At 43.9% G+C, this 26,235-nt stretch overlaps 1 protein-coding gene across 3 annotated transcripts in view; it reads left to right on the top strand.

Moving 5' to 3' along the window:
- Positions 1–26,235, top strand: part of mrtfba (myocardin related transcription factor Ba) — a 49,717-nt gene that overhangs the window by 4,237 nt on the left and 19,245 nt on the right. For 2 of the 3 annotated variants that reach the window (XM_036530319.1, XM_036530310.1), the window contains exons 2-3: positions 8,917–8,996; positions 21,656–21,882. In XM_036530319.1, coding sequence (XP_036386212.1) covers positions 21,729–21,882 — 154 coding nt within the window. In that variant the 5' untranslated portion in view covers positions 8,917–8,996; positions 21,656–21,728. Of the gene's footprint in view, positions 1–8,916; positions 8,997–21,655; positions 21,883–25,133; positions 25,310–26,235 lie in introns of those variants that run through there. The other variant, XM_036530324.1, reaches the window with a different exon arrangement.

Below are 26,235 nucleotides of genomic sequence, written 5' to 3'. Positions count from 1 at the left end.
GTCTGTAAAAAGATAGCTCCGATTTCTTGTTGAATCTATTTGTACAGTCAATCGTACAACAGCTCTTTCCCATTTTAGATGTCTTTTTGTGTTTTCGCGGCATTCAAGCTGAACGCTAACGCTGCCACTCAGTAGTCTTTCTGCCACTCAGTGGGTGTAACCTGCAGTGACTCCGCCTACTGTGACGTCACGTGCATAACCTCTATACATATTAGACTGAAATTTTCCCAAAGTCTAGGGAGGATGGGAAGACACATCTCTGCATTTTTGCAGACACTGTTTGAGCTGCATTTTCACGGAGACTTCCTGTTCCATTGCATTGTTTCGTGCATCATATTAATTATATTTATTCCACTTCCTTCATTTTGTAGTTTTCAGTTCCACACGCAGTAGTTCTTGTAACAACATGTCATCACATAAGCGCTTTTCCATAGAAAACATCAAACCTGAAGGAGTGTTGGCCTGTGGTTACAGGATCAAATGCCTGGTGTTAGAGTGGCAGGCTTTCTAGCGCTGCTAGGAGTCTGCTTGACTAAACATTGTACGTTGTATAGTATGCAGTTTATATGTGATGTAGAAGTGCTCCCTTCTCTCCATCTTGAATGCGTTGTTGTCTGGGCAACATGGTCTTCCTTTCTTGTGCACATCACATCAGCAGCAGTCTGGCTTTCATTTCATACATGAGAAAGAGCAAATGTGGAAATCAAAATCTGGATTGTAACAGAGATTGCGCTGTGTTTCATTTGAGCTGCAATGGTATCTGAGGCAATTATTACTATTAATTATTTATATATGAATGTTATCTTTTGCGTCATCAAAAATGTTTCTTGTCCTGCGCTAGAGGCATGTAATTTCACTCCATCTGCTAAGCCAGCAGCAATATGGTGGAGGGGTGAGGTGGACACTTTCAGGGAAGATGACAGCCTTCTGTTGGACTGAGGAAAGCTGTGATTTGGGGTTCTTGGTTTTTTTGTTCTTTTTTTCAGTTTTCACCCAGGTTTTTTTTTTTTTTTAAGATACAAACTAGTATGGTTACAAATCCAGGATTTTATATTCATAAACTTAATTAAATTGTGACACAATAATCATAAGACACATACACATCATGACAAGCATTGAAGCGCAGTACCAGCTATATGGCTGTTACTTAAAGTATTAGGGCAAAAGGCAAGCTAAACATTTTAATGCTTCCTCCAGCGTGTTTCCAAAGTTGGTTTTCGTTATATGCATTAGCCAGGTCAAATAACATTTCTGTAGCATTACCATGTGACCAGACACGCACTGCTCCGAAGATTTGTTTCACATTCTTCCAGGTTGTGGCCAGGCTCATGCCTCCGTTATGAAGGGTATCCCATTCCCAGTCTTCCAGAAAGCTTGAAAAGCATACCATTGGCTTAGCGTCTGGGCACGTCATTCCTTATGAATTTGGACACAGCATCAAGCCATAGGCTAACTTACCAAACTGTAAGCTTTTTCTGATTTTTGACAACTCCAAATTATAAGAATAACATTTGTTCTTGTTTCTGTACCAGAACAGGTTGCACACAAGGCAATTTCACAATCTCTCTGCTTGAGGAACAGCAACAGTCACATTTGTAATCACAACTGAGATTTAAGATCCTCTGTTATTTAATTCACCATAAATTAGTTTCAGAGTCATGTATTTGCCTGTTTGTTTAAATAGCAGTGTGTTACCAACAACAAAGCGCACTGATTTAGCGAAGACAGGCACTTGAGTCATGTTTTTGTCCTTTGGATAACAGCTGGAAACATGGCTTATTTTCATCATGATGACTGATCTGGGAGCGGTAAAGGCTACATTCACTTTAATGAGGTGTGGAATTACCCCACAGACAGTAGTGTAACTTTCATTTTGGGATCCTCTTCCCAAAGGGGCCGAAAGACAGAAAAGCTGCCTACAAACCCTATGATCTGTATGGTCGTTCAGTTTACTGTTTAAATTTCTGTCTAAAAACAAAAAGAGTACAGATGAGGAAGTACACTTGAATCCTAGTCTCATAGTGCAGTGTTTCTCAATCCTACTCCTGGCGGCCCACTGTCCTGCATATCTTCTGTCTGTCCTTGCTCTACCTACCTGACTGAACTCATCTGTGGCACTTTTGATTAGCTGAGCATACCTGATTTAATCAAGCAGCAAGGATAGATAGAAGATATGCAGGACAGTGGGCCGCCATTAGAGGTTTGAGAAACGCTGTCATAGTGCAAAGGAGCCTAAGGCTAACATGTCGGTGAGGGACCACCTGGAAAAGAGGTTTGAGGGCCCGTGTCTTCTGTTCGTTAGCCCTGTGAATCTTAACGTATGTTATGGGGGGGGGGGGGGGCTTGAGCAGGGCTGTGTTACGGAACCTGCGTCCTGTTTAATGTCAGGTTTTACGGGGGGGTTTAGAAAGGACTCAGTTATGTGTTTAAATGTGTTTATTGAAGCAATGCAGCTGGGCTGCGTCAGTTGTCTCCACTCATTTAGTCATGCCACTCAAACGCACTGCAATGGCTCCTGCTAGGCTGGACGGTGTGGCATGTTGCAGAAGGCCTGGAACAGAGAAAACTGCTGAGGTGTAGCGTGGGATTTGTCACCCTTACCGATGGAACTCAGGGTTCACGGCCGTCAAAGTGAGGATAGAGTAGCGATGTGGGAGGTAAAGTCGTGAGATTACGTGTCAAAATATCGTGCCCTCTGAAAGCTTTGTTAGACACGATGTAGCTACCAAGCATGTGAAAAGATTAATGTGATATACAGTACCAGTTACAGTACCAGTTTGTACTGAGACGGCAGACACACCAACTCATAGAAGGGTTTTTCTTTATTTTTACCATTTTCCACATTTTAGAATAATGGTAAAGACATCAGAACTATGAAATAACACAAATGGACTTATGCAGCAAGCAAAGATGTGTTAAACAAATTAAAACTTATGTTTGAGATTCTTCAAAGTAGCCAAAATATTTTTAAAAATTTAAATTTTTGTTTCGGAAAGAACTTCATATATAGGCAACAACTTCACTATGTATATTTGCTTAATAAACAAATTTAAAGTGTTAATTTAAGATAATGTCTTTAAGATGAGAAACATACATTCAGTCAGGTGTGTCCAAACTTTTGACTGGTACTGTAGGTTTTTCCTTCTCCCAAAAATATGAATTATTTGTTAGATAAAAACTGTTTTCTGTCCTTTTCTGCATTATATTAAATGTAGTGCTTAACATTTAGGTGACAGAAATGAAACTGCGTGGTCTTTTGGTGTAATTTATTGAGGAATGATGAGAAAGCTATGAGAAAGCTTTAGTGTTTGAGTAGCGCAGTCTCCGTTTGGCTTTTTCAGCATCCTTTTGATCATCTGAAGGTATATTTGTTTAACAACTGCAAGCCTAATCTTGTTTTCTGCAGGTGATTTTTCACTGGCTGTTTGGAACACTGCACAAAACTCGTATCAAAAGGTCAATAAACTCCCACTTTAGTGGAAACAGTTTTGTGCTCGTTTATTTACAAAATGGAAAGAAAAAAGTCTCGTGTAATGCTTGGCAGTTTCAACGCAATCCTGAAACTTAAATGCTGCTGAAAACTGATGCTAATCCTTTGGTTTGGCTTTATGGCCTCTAGCGCTTGATGTAAGGCCAGTGCTCTTTTGATATGAGTGTGAATGATCTGTCTTCCTCACATTCTTTGCCACAGGGGTCAAAAGTGAGTGACCATGAGGCATTGGATATGTTTGCTCTGCAGTACACACGCTCGTCCCCAGTATTATGAAGGCCAACAGGAGTTTTCCTGTCTGCTTTTTCGGGTTGTTGTGTTCATATTAAGCAGCTCTTAAACAGACTCTGATTTGCTCTAAATTGAGACGTTCTGCCCTGGTTTCACACCCCACCCCCCTGCCTCCATCAACAAGGCGGTTCTGCTTTTCATGGAACAGAACAAGGCCACAGTTGCATTCTGAAATTAGCAGTGTTGGGACCCAGAAGTCTGGGTATTTATAGAGCCCGTCTCCCACTGCAGCCTGGCCTTTGTTTTCCCTGCTTGTTGTGCGGGGCACGGGTCTGAACTGTGCCTGTGCTTCTCCGGGCAAAGGCGGCTGGGGGTAGCCACATTTCTAGAGTTACTGTACAAACACGAAGCCCCTGCTAAGTTTTTTTTTTTCTTGGATACTGTGTATGTCTCCTGCTTTGCTCTAAAATTTGAAATTACCCTGTAATCGGAAGTTTGACAGGAAACACAGTCTGTCTGATAAATAATTACTGTACTGCAGGAGGGGAGTGCCGACAGGCCCAGACAGGGGTTTTGCGAACATGATTCTGATTTGGTCATGACGTCCACGTCTGTTTGTCTTATCTCAGGATGGAGTAACACCACAGTGGCTGCTAAGAGAGCACTTTCTGGGAACAGTCTTGATGTGTGAGTCACTGCTAGAACAAGAAGACAGATGGAAAAAACAGTACAGTAATGTCCTGCTGTACAGCATGTAACCCTTGCCTTCTTTCTGACATCACCGTCTCTGTTCATAGGTCGTCACACAGTCACTTTCCATGTATTGTTTGCCTCTTTTATTCCTTGTTTATCTGTGTGTGTTCTCTCGGTAACTCCTCCCTGTCTTCTAGCCAGCACGTCCGTTGGCTTCAGATCAATCAATGAATCAGACCTTCAAAGAGGAAAAAAACGAGTGCTTTTTCTTTGTGGGAATTGTGACAGGTGTGGGTCTCGGTGTGTTTTGCGAGTCCTACGGGTCAGAATTTAAAATCCAGATTTGCTTTACCTGTGTTCGGTGTCAGTCTTGTTCTGTGATCCGCCTGTTGGATCATGTGGCGCTGCGGGTGTGTCAGGGAGCGGCAGTTGCTGCCTTTGTCTGCGAAGCCCTCAGATGGATCGCCGTGAGACACATGGAGTTTCAAATGTCACACTGATGTGCTTCACATGCTCAAAAGAATCCATGGTGTGGTAATTCGACACCAAGCAAAGTTAGTCTCGCAGCACCCTGTGATTGTAGTTTGAAGAATATAGGCACACACACAAATTCCTGTGGTAAAACTTAAAAGTCAAATATACTCATGTGACCTAGCGGCGGAGTTCTTTTTCTATCTGTAATTAATCCAGTCCCTCTCCCTGCTTGACCCCCCCTGCTGCTCGGGCTGGACAGGGAGGCGCTGAAGGGTCAGAGCATGCTGGGAACGTGAGGGGTCATGAGTAAATTTCTTGTAAAGGGTCTCTTGAGTATCCCTAGATTTATGGGAATTTTGCAGTTAAGAAGGGTAATTTTCAGGAGACGACATCATCCTCTTTCCTCACAGAATGTTTTTTTTTTTGTTTTTTTTTATTTTGGTTGCTAATATGAATCCTATGTTATCTGTGTGCCCTAGACACACTTTGGGAAGGAGGTTGTGGTTGTAATCCAGATAGCTGTTCTGGCGGGCTCTGTAGTTGCACCGGGGCTCTATTTTTAGTTGCGCAGATGACCTCCCGCTTTGTAGTGGTGAGGGATAAGGGGGGGGGGGGGGGGTGTGTGTGTGTGTGTGTGTGTGTGTGTGTGTGTGTGTGTGTGTGTTCATGGACTGACCTGCTGTAGTCCCAACAGAGCAACGACGTGATCCCTGCATGGGTACCTCCAGAATGTGCTCCTTCTGCTATCTCCCCTGTGGAATACTTCCCCGCTTTTCGTCTTGGATGTCTTTGATAGCCCAGATTCCTCTGCACTCCCACTCGGAAGCTTACGGCTTGTGCCAGATCCGTCATGACAAGCTGTATGTATTATTCTTAGATTATCTTCAGAACGTGTGTTCTAACTAATGTGCCTCGGTTTAAATGAATGTAGAACATATATTTGGTTGTTATACTTTCGATGAGGCTATGTAATGCAGAGCTTTGTGCACCATAGGAGTGTCTGTCATATGCCATGCTTACTTTCGCCTCGCTTAGCTGCATTAAAACCAGACCGTAGAAGATCCTCTGTGTGTGGGTTAAGATTGCAGTTCTGTTCATTCTCCCATGTCTGGCAGTACTTCATCTTATGTATGCCCTTGCAACTAAAATGGTGGCTGTGAAGTTGCATTTTTTCTTACAGTAGTCTTAATATGATTACATCTGAGTTCCTGTATCAGTCACAAACCTTGTACTGTGATTACGGTGATTTACAGTAATGTAATTGTATTTACAAAACAAGACTAGGTTGGATCTAAGATGATCTAATCTGGGCTTGCATTTAAAATACATTTTTAAAAGACTATGTCTACCCAGTATGCTCTGGCCACATTTAACCCCCAGTTAGGGACAGCTGGGGCCAGTCTACTTTTGGCCACACACAGTTGTAGGTAACTAAGTTTAAACTGCTGTGGCCTCCCTGTCTTCAGATCGTACACAGCACAGCAGTAACTTTTGCAGTAGGGCTGCACGTACGCTACAGGCTAATCATTTCCATGCCGCTACAGGAAAGTCACGAATGAAGTCTTGACACGAGCCATACCTGTTAAGCAAACTGTCATTAGCAGGTCCACCTTGTGCACACAGGTTTATCTTCAGATGAACACATGGTAGCGGTTGCTTTATGCTTGTGGCAGGATGGAACAGAGACTTTGCCATCTGTATTGCGTCTTTGATCCTCTGGGGCAGGGGGCGACGCTTACCAGAGTTGCCTAGTCATGCATGAGGTTTGTTTTCCCCCCCAAACGAAGGGACAGGCTTCGTCCTGCCTCTGTGACTGGTGGAGCGGGCGGACATGGGGGGGGGGGTTGCCGGGGGGCATAAATGGAAACCGCTGCAGGGTCCTGCTCGGGTCCTGCTGTGACACTGCTGTGACCCCTGACACTTTATCGCATTTGTCAGACTCGTTACTCAAAGCTTGCGTGCGGGTTTACTCGCGACTTGCAAATGAGGCTCTGTGGGAGAGAATGAGATCATGCCAATTGACAAGGCGGTAAAGCTTTGGGGGCTTTTTTGTTGACCCGGTGGCTTCAGACCCCGGCTGCTGCTTCTCCATTGTGGAGCCACATAAGCTGTATGTGGGGTACTCTCTGAAGGTGGATTGCAGTTTACTGTGCGCCTTCTCAGCACACAGTGCAGCTCTGTAGCACTGTCATGGTCCAGGCTGCTTTCAGGAGGCCATCTGACCTATAGTTCAGCCTCAGCAGCGCTGATCGGGCTGCAGAACTGCTGTTTGCAGAACTGTAAATGATCCATGGTCTGGTAGACGTCAGGATTGTCAGAAATTATTTATTTTTGAGCTTACAAAAAAATTCCACCCATCTCGCAGGCATAGATGCATTCTCATCACGCGCGTCGAGATGTTTACGCTCTGGGGGCGTGGCTTTAACACCCAAATAAAAGGAGGATTGCACGTCTCACAACCTGCCCCCTTCCAGTTCGTCTCAATGCTCTGCTGCCTTAATTAATTTGTGTTATGTAACAAAGTAAGTGATCCTTAAATTCCTCCTCTGTCACGATAGAAGGCATTCTGAGAATGGGAAACATTCGCAGTGTCAGATTGCCTTGTGTGAGAGGAAGGGATACGTCCTGTTTTGGGGGGGGGGGGGGGGGGGGCGTTGGTGGGCCACACGTTTGGGGGACTATGTCCCAACACCCAGCTGCTTCCAGGAACCGCTGCTGTTTGTTGTGCAAGAGGGAGGTAAACAGGATGCAGTGGGCATTTGATGTGTGCAGCTGCAGACTTGCAAACGCAGGTGTGCAGAGTGGATGCCTGTTTTTATCCACCTCGTCTGCTTAAGCGCACTAGAAGTGAGTCGTTTCCATGCTTTCAGATTTTTATGGGAAAGAAGGCATTTAATTCTGCTCATTAATGAACACATACTGTTGTGGTGGAATCCTGTATAACGAAGAGAGCTCATCAGTGCTCTATCTGGGTGTAAAGGCAAGGGAATAAATGTGTACCCATGTGGTATACATTTTTGAGTAGATTTTTATGTGGACTTGCTTAACCATTTCTCCCCTGTAGTCTTTGCGCGCACATTTTGTAACATTACATTATTGGTATTTAGCAAGCGCTCTTATCCAGAGCGACTAACGTAGGTTACAATTTCTGCATTCTATCCATTTATACTGCTTGATATTTGCTGAAGCAGGTCTGGGTTAAGTGCCTTACCCAAGGGTACAACAGCGGTGCCCAACCGGGGATTTGAACTGGCAGCCTTTCAGTTGTGAGTCCTGCTACTTAGCACTATGCTATACTGCTGCCCAAAAAAAGATGACTGAACTCTATGGATAAAAAGTGGCAGTGGGGGGGACTCAAACCTTGGCCTTGATGAAGACTGCGGCTTTAATGCAGCGCCTTAGACTGCTCAGCTACACTGCACATGACCCTGTACATTAGATGTATGCAAATGATAGGTAGATCAGACTCCCTGGTGCGGTCCTATCAGGGAGATGGATTTTGCATACCTCTTTCGCTAAGGATATGTGAGGGTGACTGTTAATGATGTGGCTGTAGGGTGTGCTCTGTTCTTGCCGGTAGGTGAGGAGATGTTGTGTGCATGGCACTTGAGTGAAGAGACCCTTATGTCTATAAAAACCTGGCCTGCTATTGTCTTGTCTCAACACTGCTGCCACCACTGCAGCGACTAATTACTGTTCCCATAGCAACCGCAGAGGACAGGATGCAAACCAGCTTTGAGACCCTGCCTAGTTTACATGTTTATGTCCTGTGCATCTTCTGTTTGAGACATTAAATACATGCCGTCCCCACACTTTTATGTGTTAATTGGGGGAGATAAAATGATCAGGCAGAGGTTCGGTGTCCATTTAATCCATGTTCCTATTCTTTGCATATCTGCAGAGTTGAGCATTTACCCAATTTGCAGTGTGCTGTGACTAGAGCACATTTATAGAAATAGTAACAAGGAAAAATGGACAAGCTGGTGCTGCCCTGTGAAATGTTAAACATTCTCTGTGTTATTTTTCAGGTTGATCACCATGGCCTAGTGTCTGTTAACAAACAAAGCCATCCCCCAACCAGGAGCTGTTCTCTCTCCTCCCCTTTTTGGTAAGTTGAGTTATGACTCATGAGCTTAAATGGGTGTTGATTCTTAAATTTTTCATGCCTGTATTTATAACTATTTGAGCACACAAGCCTCTGACTTTTATTTCACAGATTTTTTTGAATTATTGCTCTTCGAGTTAGTTTCATTCTCTTATCTCAATCCAACACTCAAATGGGAGTTCTGGTCTGTGCACGAATGCACTGGCACCACGTTGCCACATCAGCAGGAGCAACAGGTTGTAAATTTCCCCTTGTTTGCTGGTTCCTCTTTCATTTTGGGAATAGAGGCACTGCCCGTAGGAGGAAAATGAGACGAAATTGAGTTTCACCCACGTCAAGACTGGGGAATCGAATGTCGCAGTGCCATCTACTGGTTGGCAAGGTTATGGGCTTTTTTTTTTTTTGATAAAAGTGTTTTTGATAATGGAAACTTGCTGCTGTTTGTATGTTCATAGGTCCACTTAAGGGAAGAAAATTCCCCAGAGATATTAGGCCTGAGATGAATTTCGCGAAATCAGAAATTGACGAAATATTTTGTGGCCCTGTGAACATACCATGTAATCGAATTACCATGTGACTTAAATTAAAATGACATGTTTTTAAAGAAAATATGTCAGTGGAATTTCTACTTGATACTTCTGTCAGTTAGCACTCAGTAGTGCAAAGTCAAGTACTGTGTAAAACAATTGGTGCCATCCATTGTTTGTTGTTTCATTATTCACCAGTATGACCAGTGAATGGAAATTTTGCACATCATTTCAATATTATTGTCCGTTGACAAACTTAAATATTGTAACTGACGCGCTCCAAGTTGCAGCAACTGAGCTGTACTGTCTAACGTTAACATGAAATAACATGAAAAATAATGTCTCAAAAGTCACCTTGCTTGCTAGCTCCTTCACTGGTTAGCTAGTGAGTCCAGTAGTCCAACTCGGCTAGACAATGTTAGGAAAGTTACTATAGGCAAAGTAATGAGCTAGATATTGGCGGTGTAATGTAACCAATACAACTTGTGAATTTTGGTCTCTCTTACTTGATGTAGCTAACCTTAAGTAGAGTACGACCGGTTGTGGATCCGGTTCATAAAAGCGACATGACAATCAAGCCCTCAACTCAAAACTTCTGTTTTGAGTTGAGTATATAATCTATTCATAATGGGTATATTTCTTTGCTGGGGATTAAATCTCCAAAACTGACATAAGGAAGCAAGTCTGGATATGAGATCAGATTCTGGCCTGTCTTCTTTCTTCAGTGTGGTGGCTGTTGGTTCCAAGTAAAATACAGGAACAAAATGTTCAGAAATGTATTGATTGTTATAACTGCAGTTTCTGCCATGTATTTAGCTTGATTTGATTGTATTACAAAGTCAAGATACTAGAAATTTGTTTTAATTCAAAACTTTGTCTGTATATGTCTTGCATAGTTAGCTAGGTACAGTCATTGAAGAAAGTGAGCTTCCAGGGCTGCCTGATTTTTGAATTACACTGTGATTGTTATAATTGCTTCTGCATTGGTTATTTTTAATGCATGCGAGCTTCTCTGTGACAGTTACTTTATGAGTGCTATATCAAGGAAAATTTGGCTCCCTGGGTAATAGTACAGCACACCCCTGTTGTATACACTAAACACATGCATAAGCATGTGAGAGTTTTCATTACAGTTGTTTAGCTAGCATGCTAGAAGCCAAAACAAATATTGCTGTTAAATGTCTGGAAATATTTGCAAAGGAATCAGTGTACTGCAACTTTGAGTCAAAAGCTGGTTTACCATTTGGATTCTTGGCTCCTCATGCTAAGCAGAATCTTTCCCTTGATTGTATGCACAAGATCAATAACACTCTAAATAGATGCCTGGAGTGACCCTGTTTGTTCCCTGCCATTGGTTTAAAGCAGATACCCTCGCCTTTATGTTACATGGGTGCATTAATCTAATCGTCTGCCTCTGTGATGGGCAAATATAAGCAAGCAACTGGCATCACAACACAAGAATTTGTGAGGATTAAGGAGGCATCGTGGGAGCCCGCCCTTGTGTTTACTACTGCATGAAGATGAGATTGAAGGGAATCTGCGTCACGCATCACACTGACAGCATTCAGACTCAGCGGCCGTCTGTCCCTCTTTACGCCCAGACAGTGCCAGGTGCGAGTTCCCACCACAGTGTTAACTCCATCATCCAGAGACCACCAAAGATTTCCCTGTGCGAACACCGCTTCAGAATGAGCGCTGCTTTGTACACACACGTAGTAAATAGTAAATCCTCAAATAGATCAGCCTTTGACAGACACGCTTGCTGGTTTCTCAGCAGAGTTAAGGCTGTCTTTCCCACCCCACTGCCCTTGTCATGCATGTCTGGCTTATTTCTCATTTCTCTGCATGCTGTCAAGGTCAGCACACACAGTCACACTCCCTCAGATGTTGTGTCTCCTAGCTGGGATCCTTTTTATTTTTTTTGAAGTGTTTTGATCTTGTTTTCTGTACTGTACATTTCCTGTGTCTCTTTCCTCCCAGACTAGCAGAAGAGCTGCACGTGCACACTTGACTGATTGAACTGATTGGAGACGGTTCAACTTTTAGGTCTTTTCTTTAGTAAATCACAAGGTGCTGTGTGGTTATGCAATGTTCTTTATGTGCTGAGCATTGTCTTGAACATAAGTAAGAAGCTTTCCACCAGCTTAGGTGGAGTTGAAATCAGAAGTCACATCTGAAATCCTCTTAACTGTTCTGAAGTAATATCAGTGTTGATTCACTTGCAGTCAAAGACACTTACTGCTGCCAGTTCAGACTAGAGTAATCCAGATGAGTACCTTCCTTACAGGTGTAGCAGCAGCGTTTCAAAGCATTATCTCAGTTCCGTCAGCAGTTTTCAATTACACGTGAGGAATACCAAACCAGCACAGGGTGGTTTAAGGTGGTAGATCATATTTCATTGTCTTTCTTATAGCTGTGGTAGGCCCGAGAAAAAACTAAGAAGACACTAGTCTTGCATATGTGTGGAGGTAAATGGAAATTGTGTGTCTGTGCCACTGCATAATTCCAATCATAGTCAAGGCCGACCTTTTTTTTCCCCCCACAGGGTTCATGTTTTGTCATGTTATGTCTTCTAAGTTTCTTCTATGTTTCAGTAGGGAAGAAATTCCTTGACGGCGGGCTGTGCTTACAATGTTGTTAAATGTTGCTTAATGTTTTTTGTCACAGCTATTAACTAGATAACAAGAAGTGGGCTATATTAACTCTCAAAAATGCTACAGCAGTGTTACACAAATTCAGCATACTACATATCCATTTAATACCTAGCAAACTAAAAAAATGACCAAATTTAAAAAATACTTAAACGTATTACACCCTAACAGGTAGCTCAATGCTTGAGCGAAAAAAGTGAAATTATGTGCAGTTGGAAATGGCTGTTACTGAACTGAATCAGGCAGGAGAAATACACACTCCTAGCAACATCTGCCTGCCTGATGCACTGTGGCCACTCTGAGTACTGGGTATGTATTCAGGCTGAGCCAGCATGCCTTCTGCTAAACTCAGGTGCATCTGTGGCAACATCCATTCTTGAGACTGCCAAAGCGAAAAGTGTAGATGGAGACTTTCAAATGGAAATGCGTTTATATTGCTTTTGGTGAGGATCCAGGCCTAAGCCTGTTGCATCGGTACCCCCCCGCCCCAGTTCCCACTCAGCAGAACAGATTCTGTCACAGCCACATCCCTTTGTTATGAAATGACTGCCAACTTGCAGGCTCCTCAGGTGGCTATGACCAAGATCTTCTGTAGAAACTCTACAGTTTGACGCCAAAGAAAACTTAGTGGGCTTCATGGATTTCCCTGTGGTTCCCCACCATATACTGTGAAGCACCAGAGGCCCAGGAGGGGGTGAAGGAAGAGTTCCTTATCAGAGGTGGGAATTCAGGTCCATGCAACGTGGACATTTCCTTTTTATAGGTAACCTGCATCTGAGCTGTCAGTTGTACTAATGTTAACTTTGCCCTTGTTTATCCAAGACTCAGAATTCACAGTCCAGTGATCTGTAAAATTAGACCATGTTTTCCATTGATTTTTTTTTTTCTTCTGAGAAAGATATTGTTGCCTCTCCTTAGCAGTGATCTAACTTCAGATTTGTTATTCTCTGATATTATTTATTTATTTGGCAGAAATCCTCATCCAGAAGGACTTCATTCCTGCAGTAATTCAGATGAAATGTTAGCAAGTTGGGTTTTGTTATTGGCCCAGAAGTTGGATTTGGCTGAACATCTTTAGGTTTTCAGGTGAACCAAACCTGAATCTTATGTGTGTGCTGAGACGCATAGAGCCCTACATGTAGCAAAGTGTAATGCAAGGTTCAGTGGTGTCTGTGTTCTGGTTGTCTGAAACGGCACACAGTCATAGCATGATGTAAACAGTGGCTAAAACAGTTCCCTTGTGGCTGTATTTTTCAGTGAAAGGGTGATTCTAGGAAGACAATGTGTGCTTTTATGCAGTTAGAATTATTGTGTGGTGAGCGAGGAGTGATTCACAACATCTGGCCATATGTTGTGCAGTGTCTTTAAGAAAACCTATCAATTTGCACAGTAACTTTGAGTAAAAGAAAAGAAATGATGACTGACTTAGCACAGAGGGTCTCTAAACCTGAGCAGCTCATCACTAGCTTTACACATGTTGGCATTGTCCTAGAAACCAATCTGAGGTAAATGTAGAAGCTAACAAGTGGGCTAACAATGTGTTTGAGTTGTAACATTTTAGAAAACATTTACTTGGCATGTTTCATTTGTACCCTTATACTATTATTCAACATAACAAAAGTTCAAAATAACAAAAGCTTGCTTTTAGAAGATGTTTAGAAGAAGTTCTCCCCCAGCCTGAAGATTGTAAGCATGCTGCAGTTAAATTTGACAGCCTTTGAAAGAAGGCTTACTCAAATAATGCAATTTTTAAACATCCAGTGGAATTTTGTGCTGGATTTGGTACTTGACTGAAATATTCAAATATGGATTTGTTACATCTTTTTTGGTGTGTGTTTGCCAGCATTCACTTATTACACTCTGCCACTTAGATTATGTCCTCACATCTGTCATGTAGAGGCAAATAATCTGAGTCCCGCTGACAGCTGCATTGCCTGTGTGCTAACAAGGCCATCTTGAAGAATTACAGTAATAGCCTCTGCAGCCAGGCAGTTTGGGTGGTTTGAGCTAAGCATCGAGAGACACAGGACCCGTCTGCTGACAGACCCACCGGGTTAAACTGTGTCAGCTTGCAGGCCCGTTCAATAATTCATAACATTGCACTAAGTGCATGTAACCTCAATATTTTATAGGCCTACAGTAAATCACACTTGATGAGATGAAGAAAATGCTGTATCATTGTCTCTGAAAGAAAGCAACAAATCAGAGTGAACCAAAGCCCTCCCTCCGGCTCCGGGAAGGATTTGGCGTACCAAACAGTAAACTTCCTTACATCATGATATGTAAGCTGCGGGTGCCAACCTGGAGACCCGTTGTCAGTAGACCGTGAAGAGGCTTGTCCTTGGTAAAGGATTAAGAGTCTGACAGGATTTGATGTACATGCGCTTAAATACCTGCACCCAGTTTTCCCCTCCCACCTGCTGGCGGCCTGGCTCTGTGTGTGTTGTGCGCAGAGTTCACCGGTACCTGCCCCTCTGACAACACGCAGCAGTGGAAACTGGGCAGAGCGACAGAACAAACATGGCTGAGAGTCAGGAGGAGCAACAGATAGTCTTGGTATCAGCTGGTGCCCCAGCGTTCATCATCAGAAGACAGAGCGTATTGTTTTAACTTGGGTTCACAAGAAGAAAGCAGGGGCTGAAAGCAATGCCTTGAATGCCAAAGTTTTCGAGATAAAGCGTCTCTTAATTCCGTTTCAATTATGTTTTTATTGGCTTTCTCGAGTTTTTTTCTTAATGGCTTGGATTGTGTTAGGAGGAAATGTACTGTGTCCATGTTAACTGCTATTTTGAGTTAGGTCTTGATTCTGTTTTAAGTACCCTGAGAATTGGGCGTTAAGGTTCAATTAGATTATGTGCTAATGGATAAAGGTTTCATGCTGAAAACCTGATGGACAAATATTGACATTAATTTTGGAGGTAGTGAGGTAATATCTACTTATAGGATTTTGGGGGGAAATGAAAACTGAGTTAAGGTCATAGGCACTTAAACCTAAATAAACATTTATGAGTAAATGAGTTTGAGTGAATAAAGGCTGTATATATTTATGCAGTAGAAAAGTCTTGGACAGTACTCATCAGTTTGGGACTTGGGGCATGTTTTGCATGTGCCTTTTCCCATACTGATATACTCATGCAGCTACTTTCCTTTCCGAGTGTGATTTTCACATTGTTAACAGAACTAATCTATAATACAATGTGTAAAGCAAACACTTCCAGCATAGAGTCATGACAAGTCACTCTTAAGGAAAAATATATCTACAGTGCATGGGACACCAGTACCAACTTGGGATGAGGATATGACGGTCTAATAAGGAAATTAATCAGTCATGTCTAGATGTTTATTCAGCTTCAAAATTTAGATTGTTGCGTTTTCTTCATTCAGTTTTTTTTTTTCTTTCAAAGTCATTCAAAACTAATACATCATAAAAGACATACTTTAAAAAGACATTAAAATCTGTAAGAACAGATTTTACAGTGCTTTTTTAATTGATGTAGGATGACTGTAGGAAGTCATTTTTAAGATAAAAAGTTGCCTAGAAACATGTTTTTTTGAAGAGCACCAGCTGGAATCTTTGAATCCAGCCACATGTTGAAAAGGCTAAATTGTTCTCATCCTCTCAGAAAGTGAACTTTGTTCAGGATTAACTTCTGTTTGCATGACAGCAAATGAAATTAGAGTGATCAGAGAGAATTGGCAGTGAAGGTCCAGAGAGCCAAAATGACAGACCTGTGGTTGCGGCACGGGCACATTTCCTTGTTTGTGTTTGTGGGGGAGATGGAAAGGTCTCTAAGCAACTGTGGCTGGCCAAGACTCTCAAACTATAATCAAGCAAAAACTCAGAATGTCAATGCAAAAGTGATGCACGTTGCCCCTTTACATGGAAATAAACAGTACGTAGCCAAGTCTTAAGTCAGACTAGCAGTGAGGTGATACCGCTTTTGTGGAAGCAAAGACCCATCAAAAAGCCCAGTGAAGGAGACTTGTGAAAGTCCATATTTGGAAGATATTTGGAGCTCCACCTGGAAGAGACACTTTATAGAAATAGATGAAGAATCAGGCCCTCACAGCCTAAGTAAAAAGCATAAGTGTAGCCCTATTTTATGTACTGTGTGTGTTTAAACCTCTGCCTCCTAAGAGTGATTTCAGTTGCCTCACTTGAATGTTGTGCTTCAAAGGAGTATGCTTAGTCACAGTGCCTGCCACAGACAGCTTTATACAACCTGATTTTATTTCATTTGATTCAATTTTCAAGCTCATACAAAAGAAACAAAGCAAATATGTGCCTGTGAAGTAAGAAAGGAATGCACAGTTTTGGCTGGCCTCTGTATTTTGAGAAGCAGTGATTTGTATTTCGGTAAATATGCCAGATGTTGTTTGCTATATTTAATTAATTGAGCACCTGTGTGCACCATTGGTTTTAAGTGAAAATTTAATGAGGTGATAGTTACACTTAACTCTGCTTATTTCCATCACATTTGCTTCCATCTCCAGGAACAGGCAGGCAGTGGAATGCTTGTGGCAAATTTGTGAATCTTCTTGACTCTGGCCTCTTGCCATGTCAGAAAGGGCTGTTACACTGAGCCTGTGCTTTGGTTTATGATCTGTATGTCATCTGTCCATGTTGAATAGTTTTCTCACCTGTTATAAAAATGAGCCTGTTTATCTGTATAAGAAAGGATGAAGTGCACTGGAAATTGCCTGGCAATGCAGACTCTTGGTACAGATTTCACAAGTCCTCCATATTTAACAAGTTTTTTCTTGCTGAGTAGGAGATGTTTGTAGGTCCCTGTCAGCCCAGTCTGTGATTTCTGTCATTGAAATACCTCATGTGGTTAAGATCTCATTGTACCTAAATTACACCAATGCATCATTTCTCAAAGCCAGCAGACGAACCAAGCCTCATTGAAGATAGATCCAGCCGAGAACATCTGTAAGCAGCTGTATTTCAGTGGGGGGAGGAGTTTGGTGGGGGGGTTGTGGTTTAATTGCAGCAGTTCTTAATTAGAGACTGTGTTCTTGTGTCTGGAGCCAGGTGGAACAACTGTGTCTCTCTTTCAAGGGAGTACAGCACCCTGCAGGCACAGGAAAAGGGCTGCAGTCACAGCATCGCCGCGGAGGCCAGCGCCCACAGAACGGCTTTTGAATTAGAGGCGGGAGGGAGGCAGGATATGTGGATCACGAGATCTGGTTTGGCACATGGACGCTGTGGTTTCATCCTCTCCAGATGTCTGTGGGACGTAGTCCTGCGTGTGCCTGTCCAAACCACACGCTGACTACACGTCCAGCAAAAGCTGCTCCTTCTGCCTCAACTCATTTGACTTTTAATGCCAAATGGTGTGCATACTGGTATGTTTTTGTTTGCTTTTGTCTGTAGCACAAGGAAGTTACTGAGCGTTTTCTGTTAAAAATGTGGAGGCCTCAATATGCAAGCCCAGCTCTTTGTTGACGTTCCTCTGTGATGGAAAGCCCCTCCCTCACCGCTTAAACCACACTCTTCTCTGCGGTGTCGGATGAACAGTAATGGTCCTCCGTTATCCCCGTTTTATTAATTTCTCTCCAGCGCGTGACAGTAAGAGACTTGCAGTTTGCTATAAAGGGAACTTGAAAGAAATGCTCTCCTTCCAATGGCCAATTAGAGCTCTCTACAGCTTATAAATCACACGCCCGGGTGTGTGCAAGCAAAATCCCTGGTAATCAATCTCCAGGCTGTCAAAGTCACCCAGACGACTCAGGAGAAGGAGACTGCCAGGCAGCCAGGCTGTCCGTACGCTCCCAGCGCCTACCTTTGACAACAGTCAAAGAACTCAACCTGCTGACCACACAATTGCATTTGTCTGCTGTGTCCACTTCCACACATTTTCTAGAGAAGAGTGATAAATTATTTGTTGGAGACTTCATAATGATAATAGCAGATATTTGTCTGGCATTGCCATTTCTTTGTCAAATCATTCCAGAACTGTTGCTGGCCCAGTGTCACTGTCACAAAACAGTTTGTTGTCGTTTGTCTCGGTGGGAGTCAGTTCGAGATTCAGCTGTTTATACTCTGAATAATCACTCCGTTCCTGTTATGTTGAAGTGATTATTGTACACAGACTTCATGGCTGTGACGAGTAATGAATAGTAATATCGGCCTTTGTGTTTGTAAATTTAGAGTCCCTTTGTGCTGCGGGTAAGTGCAGGCCTGCCATCGCGCTCCAGGAGGGCTGTCTCAGTGGGACAGCACGGGTTCATTCCAGAAGACCTAGAGGAAGCCTAAACGATCATTTCCTGTTACGCTGGCTGTCAGGAAGCAGAGAGGGAGAGGTACCAGCTGCAGGCTGGCAGTCCTCTTTCTACAGAAGAAAAATTTGACTGTTAAGTCTGCACGCTGTGAACTGACTTTCGAACATCAGACCAGAACCTAACACTGTAACTCAAGCCAGATCCACCACGCATAAAACTGTCTCCTGCTTTAGCTCACTCTGGGATAGCACCCATCTCACACAGCGCACAGCGATAAACACGTCAGTTACTCACCAACAGTTTCAGCCCTCATGGAGCTAGTTAAAAGTGCATGGTTGGTAATGTTTCTGTGTATTTAGAACAAAGCCCTGCGGAATCGCACAAGCAAACGACCTTCGCAGGGGCAAACCACCGGCCTCATTCCTTGGTGGGGCAGCACAGAGCCGACGCTGTCTCCCAGCCTCCATGCTGTGATGTCCACATGCTGACTCATGAGGAGCTAGTGAAGCACAGGATGATGACCACGACTGAACCCAAGTGCAGGATTGTGTCGTTGTCGCCCTGCCAAAGGGAGGCTGCCAGATCACAGAGGGAGGTCAGCAAGCCCTTCAGAGCTGCTTCAACAAGAGGAGCACAGTGCAGTGTTTTAACACAGTGTGTTTGCAGTGTAAATGGGACTATTCTGCGTTGTCTGTTAATCTCTCCACGTTTTTGGCTCAGGGCGGCAGCTGACTTAAGTCATATAAAGAAGAATTTCAAGACAGACTCCTTTTTTATGAGTTTTTGAAGTGGTAGATATTTACTAGTAAATGGTCGCTCCCAAGTCTAACACATTCGAGCAATGCAGACCATTAATATCCCAACCCCCTAAAAGGAGCACCCATAATAATGTATAATTTATTATATTGTTTGTTTCCCAGAAAAGCCCTTAAGTGCAGATCAATTCCAGTTCCTTAGGACTGAAACCGTTATGGATGATGGAAATATGATCAAGATGGCGGCGCGCGTGAGTGCAGCTTTTGGTCTGCAATTTTGTTGTATTTTTAATACAATGACAATAAAGGCATTCTGTTATTCTGTATGTGTAGATCTATGGTACAGCATTACTCAGCCTCCAGATTTGCAGGTTGTGCTTCAGTTGACTAATTTTAACAAATGCTCCTGAACAACTGTAGTCACTTTTTGTCTGAGTATCTACAGTGACATTGTGGATGCCCAAAGAGGACAGCACAGGAGCGCATTGAGCTGGGAGATGGCATGCAGGCTGAACCTGAGAAACAGGCTTCTCCTCTGTTCAGCTGGAAACCTTGGGGAGAGGAGCCGGGGGTAGACTGAGGGGGCACGTCTCAGCCTATAGGAAGATTAAGAGGAATTACTGGATAATTAATGGAATGCCATCCATTTCTGGTCCTGTTGTTAAATTTCTGCAGAACCTATTTTCAGTCTGCTTCCATGTTCCAGGGTATTACCACAGAACCCCCTTGTTGCGTTAAAAAAAAAAAAAACCTGCTGTTCCAGAGTGGGTTGGGTCATGTTGCACGCCTCATGTCTGCTGAGGGGAGATGAGCACCAGCTGGTCTATTTGTGGCTCAGCCTGAATCTTCCTCCTTGACTCTGGAAGCTGAGCCTGGCTGTGTTTGTGCACACTTGGTTCCTGTGGATATCCAGCCCCTATTCTAACGCAGCGATGGGATCTAAGCCACCTCAGGCCAGGCCCAACATATCTGGTTACACATCTGTGGGGATAGTGGGTTGGTTTAAATGTACTTGCGTAAACAATGTACTATCTATTAATCCCTGACCACAGGGGAGTGTCCTGTTGCAGAGTGACAGTGGACAGTATGAGGGGAAGCTGTGTGCCACAGGGGACAGAGTGTGTAGATTGACTGGCTGTGCCCCCAGCCTAGGTGAGAATTGAAAAAGGGGTTTGCTCATTTCAGAATTTAGAGATTGCACAGGATATCTTATGCAAGACTTAATGCCTAGAAGAAATTGTTTTTTTCATTGGGTTTAATCGCTGATTATTGTTCCTTATTACTTGTTCTTAAACGAGTGTTTTGAAAGGAAATTGCATTGTTGGATGCCTCTGAAATCCCGGTTTAGAGTCCACCCATGGTATACGCAGGGCATAGCTCACCAGTTGCCTTTTCATAGCGTCAGATCCGCAGCAGATGGCTGGGGCAGCTGACATAGCATGTACGTTGTAACTGGCTGTCAACACTCAGATCAGCTTTCGGGCCGTCTGATGAACTACACATAGACGTGTCACTTGGGGTCATGAGAGTTAAAAAACGGCTCTTGATCTGCCAGCTCTCTGGCACCATTGCTGTGTTAGTGTAATGGGGCTTTTTCTCACAATGAAGCATTTTTCAGACAGTACACAGTCATTTATGACAGAATGAGAACTATTGCCTATTTTTGTCCTTGAATAGGGCTCGTGTTTTGATTCACCTTCATTGAAGCCTTTTACTGAGAATATACCATACAGTTAGTTGCATGACACAGTGAGGGTGACAGTTTTTGTGTTTGTTGCATACAGATTACCCAGAGATTGCAGTTGATTTTTTTAGAAAAAGCCACTGAATGACATGACTGTGATTTACAAACAGACAATTCAGGATAAGAAAGAGAAAGAGCTTGATACCTCAAATCCCCTATGAGCCACAGCACATGGCCTAAAAAACAGATTAATGGAAACCTTTGTGAAAACTACCAATCAGAGTATAATGAATCACTTCTCGGTTATGGGTCTGTTATGCAGTCATGGTTACCATACTGTTTATTTTTGTACCAGCGCATAGTTTGCCCAACGTTATACCGTAATGACATAATCTCAAATTACATCTTTCCCAACATGGCCTCCATTTATCCATACTTAGCTTGCTCAGTATGATTATTGGTTTCCTCTTAGTGTTCTTACATCGATCCTGCAGATAAAATGTTAATATGGAGCATTAATATTTTATGGGATTTCTGGAGTTGTTCCAGATGGTAAGCAAGAAATGAAATCTGTTTATGAGGAGCAAGCTGAGGCTTGTGTGAGCGGTGCGTAGCATCATTAAGGTTTTCATCCAGTATAGTTACAGTAACGGTATTACCTGTGTTACATGGAAAGACACAGTGGCCAACCTGAGCACAGGTTGCCTGTATTTATGTACTGTATAGCACTATTACTCTACCCTCCTATAGACACTTACAAAAGGTAGGCTGGGTGCAGGTAATATACTGAGAAGCACTGCTATCTTTGCGTGTCTCGCAGAACGCCACGCTGACAAGGTCGTCCTGTTCCTGTGATCGCCGGGGAGACCCCTGACTCCTTCCCCCAAGGAGAGATGGAGCCCCAGGGGCTGCTGGAGGCGGAGGCAGAAGCCGGCATGCTGGGACTGCTGGTTCCCAGCCCGCAGAGCGAGGCTGTCACCCACGAGATGGAGGAGCTCTCTCTGCAGCCCAGCCAGAATCTGCCCCCCCTCAACGAGCGCAAGAACGGTGAGTTGCGGTCCCGCGTGAGTCACCTGCCCCGTGTGGTCCGTCCACAGTGTCGGCAGGTGACCTCCTGGCATGAAGTGCGAGAAAAGCTGCTCCTGGCTCCACTTTACAGTTAACCATTGGAAATAAGTTGTTAGCTGGAGGCGCAAAGGGCTCTGGCTCTGACGTTGTTAGATTAACCTGAGTAATGAGTCGATATATTTGGTTAAGTGGAGAATTGCACCGGAATTGCGGTTGGGAGCCAGTTCGCAATAATAGCTTAAATGTTTCCGAGAACTTGGTTCGACACTCTTGCTCCCTGTGCAGAAATGTTCTGTTGTAATTAGTGGGAAATTAATGTAAAAAAAAATCACTGATAATTCAGAAAAAAATGTTTAGATGTTGTCAACAGAGCTTGTAGACCCTGCTGACATTCTGTTATCACCAGTGAGGTGTTTTTCTTTTAGCTGTTTTTGTGCAATCATGTGACCTCCTAACCTTCAGCAAACCTTGTAGGCCTTTAACATTCCCCTCAGCTCTCCCCGTCTGTGGCTGATCTGTCTAGTTCTCACAGTTCCAGTGTTCCCTGGGCTCCAGCCAGAGGCCCAGTCTTGAAATGTTTACTGGCATGTGAAGCCCAGTGAGAGGGTGCAGTGGGACATGTCTGGGGGATTGGGGGATTGGGGGATAGGGGGGTGGGGGAGTGGCTAGCAGGAATGCACATTGAATGGTGCACTAACACTGCAGAGTTCCAATGATGCATGGAGAGGGAGGACGCTCTGTCTTCATAATACCCCTACAGCTGACATCCATCCTGCAAGGCCATTCACTGGATGCTTCACAGAAAAAAAAAAACATTGTGTTTGCTGAGATGTACCTTTAGGGTCCATTTCAATGAGATTAGATCTTCAAAATTGGTTTAAGTCTGGTGAAGGATGTGCATATTGAGTCACTTTCCTGTTTTTGCCCTTGAAATAAAAACCTGCCCCTCTCTGATACCATATCATCTCATTTACCGTCCCACCTCTGTCACGTAGCACACATGACACAGCGTGGCACAGACAGTGTTTTCATTTTTATCCCCAGGTTCCAGATTGATTAAAGTCTACTTGGCCCGTGCCCAGTTACAGAACACCCTAAATTAAATTGTACAGGGGTCCACTCTGAGTGGCAAACTGTATACATTCTTAAAATTGTTTGGAGTGCTTGAACTGCTTTGGATTTCAGCCATAGCAGGGTTCAGACTTACCTGATACAGAGTGACACTGCTTGGTCCATTGTTCCACGTCGTGGCCGGTTCCACTCGATATCAGCACAGCATCACTGTACTTGGTGCACCTTGGACTTGGTGTCGGTAACAGGAGCTAGAGTGTGTTGCTCACTCACTGGGTGCTCTGTGCCCTTCTTCCCCTTTGTGAGAGACACATTGATCCCACAGTATTGGCAGTGGCGAGAAAGCTGCAGGACTCCGTTAATCAAGGCCGCTCCTGTTCTACCTCTGCAGCGCTGACAGAGACATGCGCTAGCACGGGCGGGACGAGCCGCTTCCTCCCACCTTTCACAGGAAGACCCCTGTGGTGGCCCCTGGAACATCGTGTCTCCAAACTGTCCTGCTCCTTCCTCTTTCGCGGGCCTGTTTTTCCTAATCCCATCAGATGGCTGGCGGCTGCTTTTTATTTCCCGGCCACTATTTCCAGTTATGTAAAGTTCACTCTCCTTTCTAGAGAAGTCCGCAGTGTCGTATTCTGACACCTCCTCTAGCGCTGGCATTATCAGAAGGCAAATATGAACTGAGGGCCTATCTCAACAATAGAGGCTGTGTTGAAAAAGGTGGATGGTTAGAACGTGGAGAGAGCTGTCTGGATGTCTTATCAGTAGCTGTAGGAGTTTTTACGTGATAGCCCTTTAACATGGCCTGTCAGTGTGAATTGTGAGGAGGGATTTTTGTATGCCAATTATTTTCAGTTCTGTGCTCACTTTTATATAATTTTCCATTCCAGTTGGTATTAGTGTTGAGAGTCTGTCATTTTATCGAAATTGAGGTTATTGCAAGATACCCGTTTCCAAATTGCAGAGGGAAGACGTTTGGAGTGCATGTTGTCTTGCATATAAATACAGCCTACTCGGGGAGATGGGAAAGTATGGAAACAAAATACTTTCACAACACGTGGGAGAAGCAAATATGTCAGAATACTGTTGGTCCTCAAACTCTGCCTTGACCTCAGAGGCCTGACCCACAGTCCACAGAGGGGGTGGAGATAGTCAGCATTCCTGCAAAACAACCCAACAGGAAGTGACATCTATACCCTGTCACCCTAGGGTCTGTGTGGGCCCGTGTTTACAGGTCATCTTGGTTTTGACTAGCTCTGGTCACTGGCTCCATTAAGGTCACTTAGTCACCGGCTGGAAATTCCAGCCCGTGTCCATCATCCCCCTTCGCTGTCCATGTGTGTGAACTGTCCCCCCGTTGCTGGTCATTGTCTACTTTCAAGTTGAGCAATGTATGCATTTTAGTTTTGAGTGTAGGAGTTGCCAGCCAGCTCTGGGGAATGGTTTGCCTCGTTTTGCAGATTTTTTTCATATATTCCGTATGGTTGATGTACATAGCAGATTTGTAAAATTCCATGGGGTGTCAACATTGATTAATTAAGCCCACATCAGTTTAATGTATGTATTAGACAGCTAACATGAAATATATTCCTTGTGCACAGTATACATCATCAAAGCATTTCATTAAAAACAGAGAACTCTTAATGCTGGAAATGTTCTGCAGTTGGGCAGAACGATACAAAGATAAACATTAATGATCCCAGAGGCCCTGACGTGTTTATTTTTGTCATTTTTGCACTATGACACAACAGCATGTGGTGACTGTTTTCTCACGGTCACTCACTCTGTCTGGCCTTCTCAGTCTATTAGAAAACAGAATGTTTTGTGTGATACAAGCAAACACAGAGGGGACTTATATTTAACCTCAGTGTATCTGCTTTTAGAAATCGCATTCCTGTCTGTTCCAAGTTGAGAATATCCCAGCTGTGTACACTGTACTTGCTAGACTGCAGCAGCATTTCCCCTTTGCTTGTGCGGAGCTCAGCGCTGCAAGCGGAGAGCGGAGAGAGGGTGTGGGAAGGGTTAACATCGCCTCATGTATGCTCCCTCCTCCTGCCTCTCACTGGCTGAGAACATGCACACACTCCAGAGACGGACAGAGCGAGAGAGAGGGAGGGAGGGGGGAGGGAGGACTGTGAGAAAACAGTCAGGGATGTCCCAGACCGAGGTCGTTCCCTGCAAGCTCCTGTCCTCCTCTCCGTCCTCCTCCGTCTGGATCAGTTCATGGGACCCCAGCCCGCAGACAGACACCGCTGCTGAAGGACCCCTCCCTCCCTCTCCTCCATGGCCTGTCTGGAAGTGGAGACCCCCGCCATCTGCCGAGGCAAATTCAGATCAGGTGCTGCTGTTTCCTTCTCTTCCACCGGCATGACATCACCTCCTGGGCCTTAGGCAGGAATCAATCATCTGAGGCAGTTGTTGCGGTCTTAATGATTTAAGCTGTAGTTTTGTAAAAAAAATAAATAAAATTTAAAAATGTAATTGCCTACTGGAATCTGTGCCATTTTAGTGGTGCTTAAATATGTAGCCATGACCAGGAAACAAAGCCTTTTTCTTGTGACCCGGAAGAGGTACTTCTAAGTCCAGCCGTGTTTGTCAGGCATTTGTGTCAGTGGGAACGGTGTCACAATGACCCAGACGCTCACAGGGGGGTTCATTTTCTAAAGGTGACTACTGCTTGCTCTAGTAGGTGTTTACTGCTGAACATTACTGTTTGCTGAAGTCTTAGTTTTTTGTTGAGGAATAGCCTTTGAGTGTGGCCTGATGGACATCCCATGCAGGATAAGAATAGTGTTCTCTCTCAAAAGAAGCGCTGTACAGAAGGAGCTGTGTGAGATATGGGAATTCCCAGGCAGTGCTCACTTCAAACAGAGGCACATTTACTGCCTGTTGCAGGCCTGATAATCGAGCTGCGGCGTGGGTTTGATAGGAGAGGACCTGATGAGAAAAGAGAAAAGAAACCAGTAAGCGGGTTACATGAATGAGGAGAGTAGTTTCCTGAGCCCCAGGCCTAGCCTGGGCTGGGAGTGGGGTTTACTTAATGTGCAGTCCTGCTGAAAGGAGAACAGAGCCTGTAATTCACAATATTGCAAATCGTTTATCAAATGCTGACATCGGCAAGTCAGTGGTAGAAAGTTTGTAAGTCTCATATTGCCCAAACTCAGCATTTAGCTAAGAGTCGTAGCTACATATGTAGTAGTTTCCACATTTATTGATTCTCTTCATAAACTGCAGTGAAATGTGATTTAACAAAAGAAATGCAAT

Source organism: Megalops cyprinoides, chromosome 1, assembly GCF_013368585.1.
Source record: "Megalops cyprinoides isolate fMegCyp1 chromosome 1, fMegCyp1.pri, whole genome shotgun sequence".
NCBI lineage: Eukaryota > Metazoa > Chordata > Actinopteri > Elopiformes > Megalopidae > Megalops > Megalops cyprinoides.
Note: the sequence above shows the minus strand (reverse complement) of the source record. Positions and strands in the feature narration are given on the sequence as shown.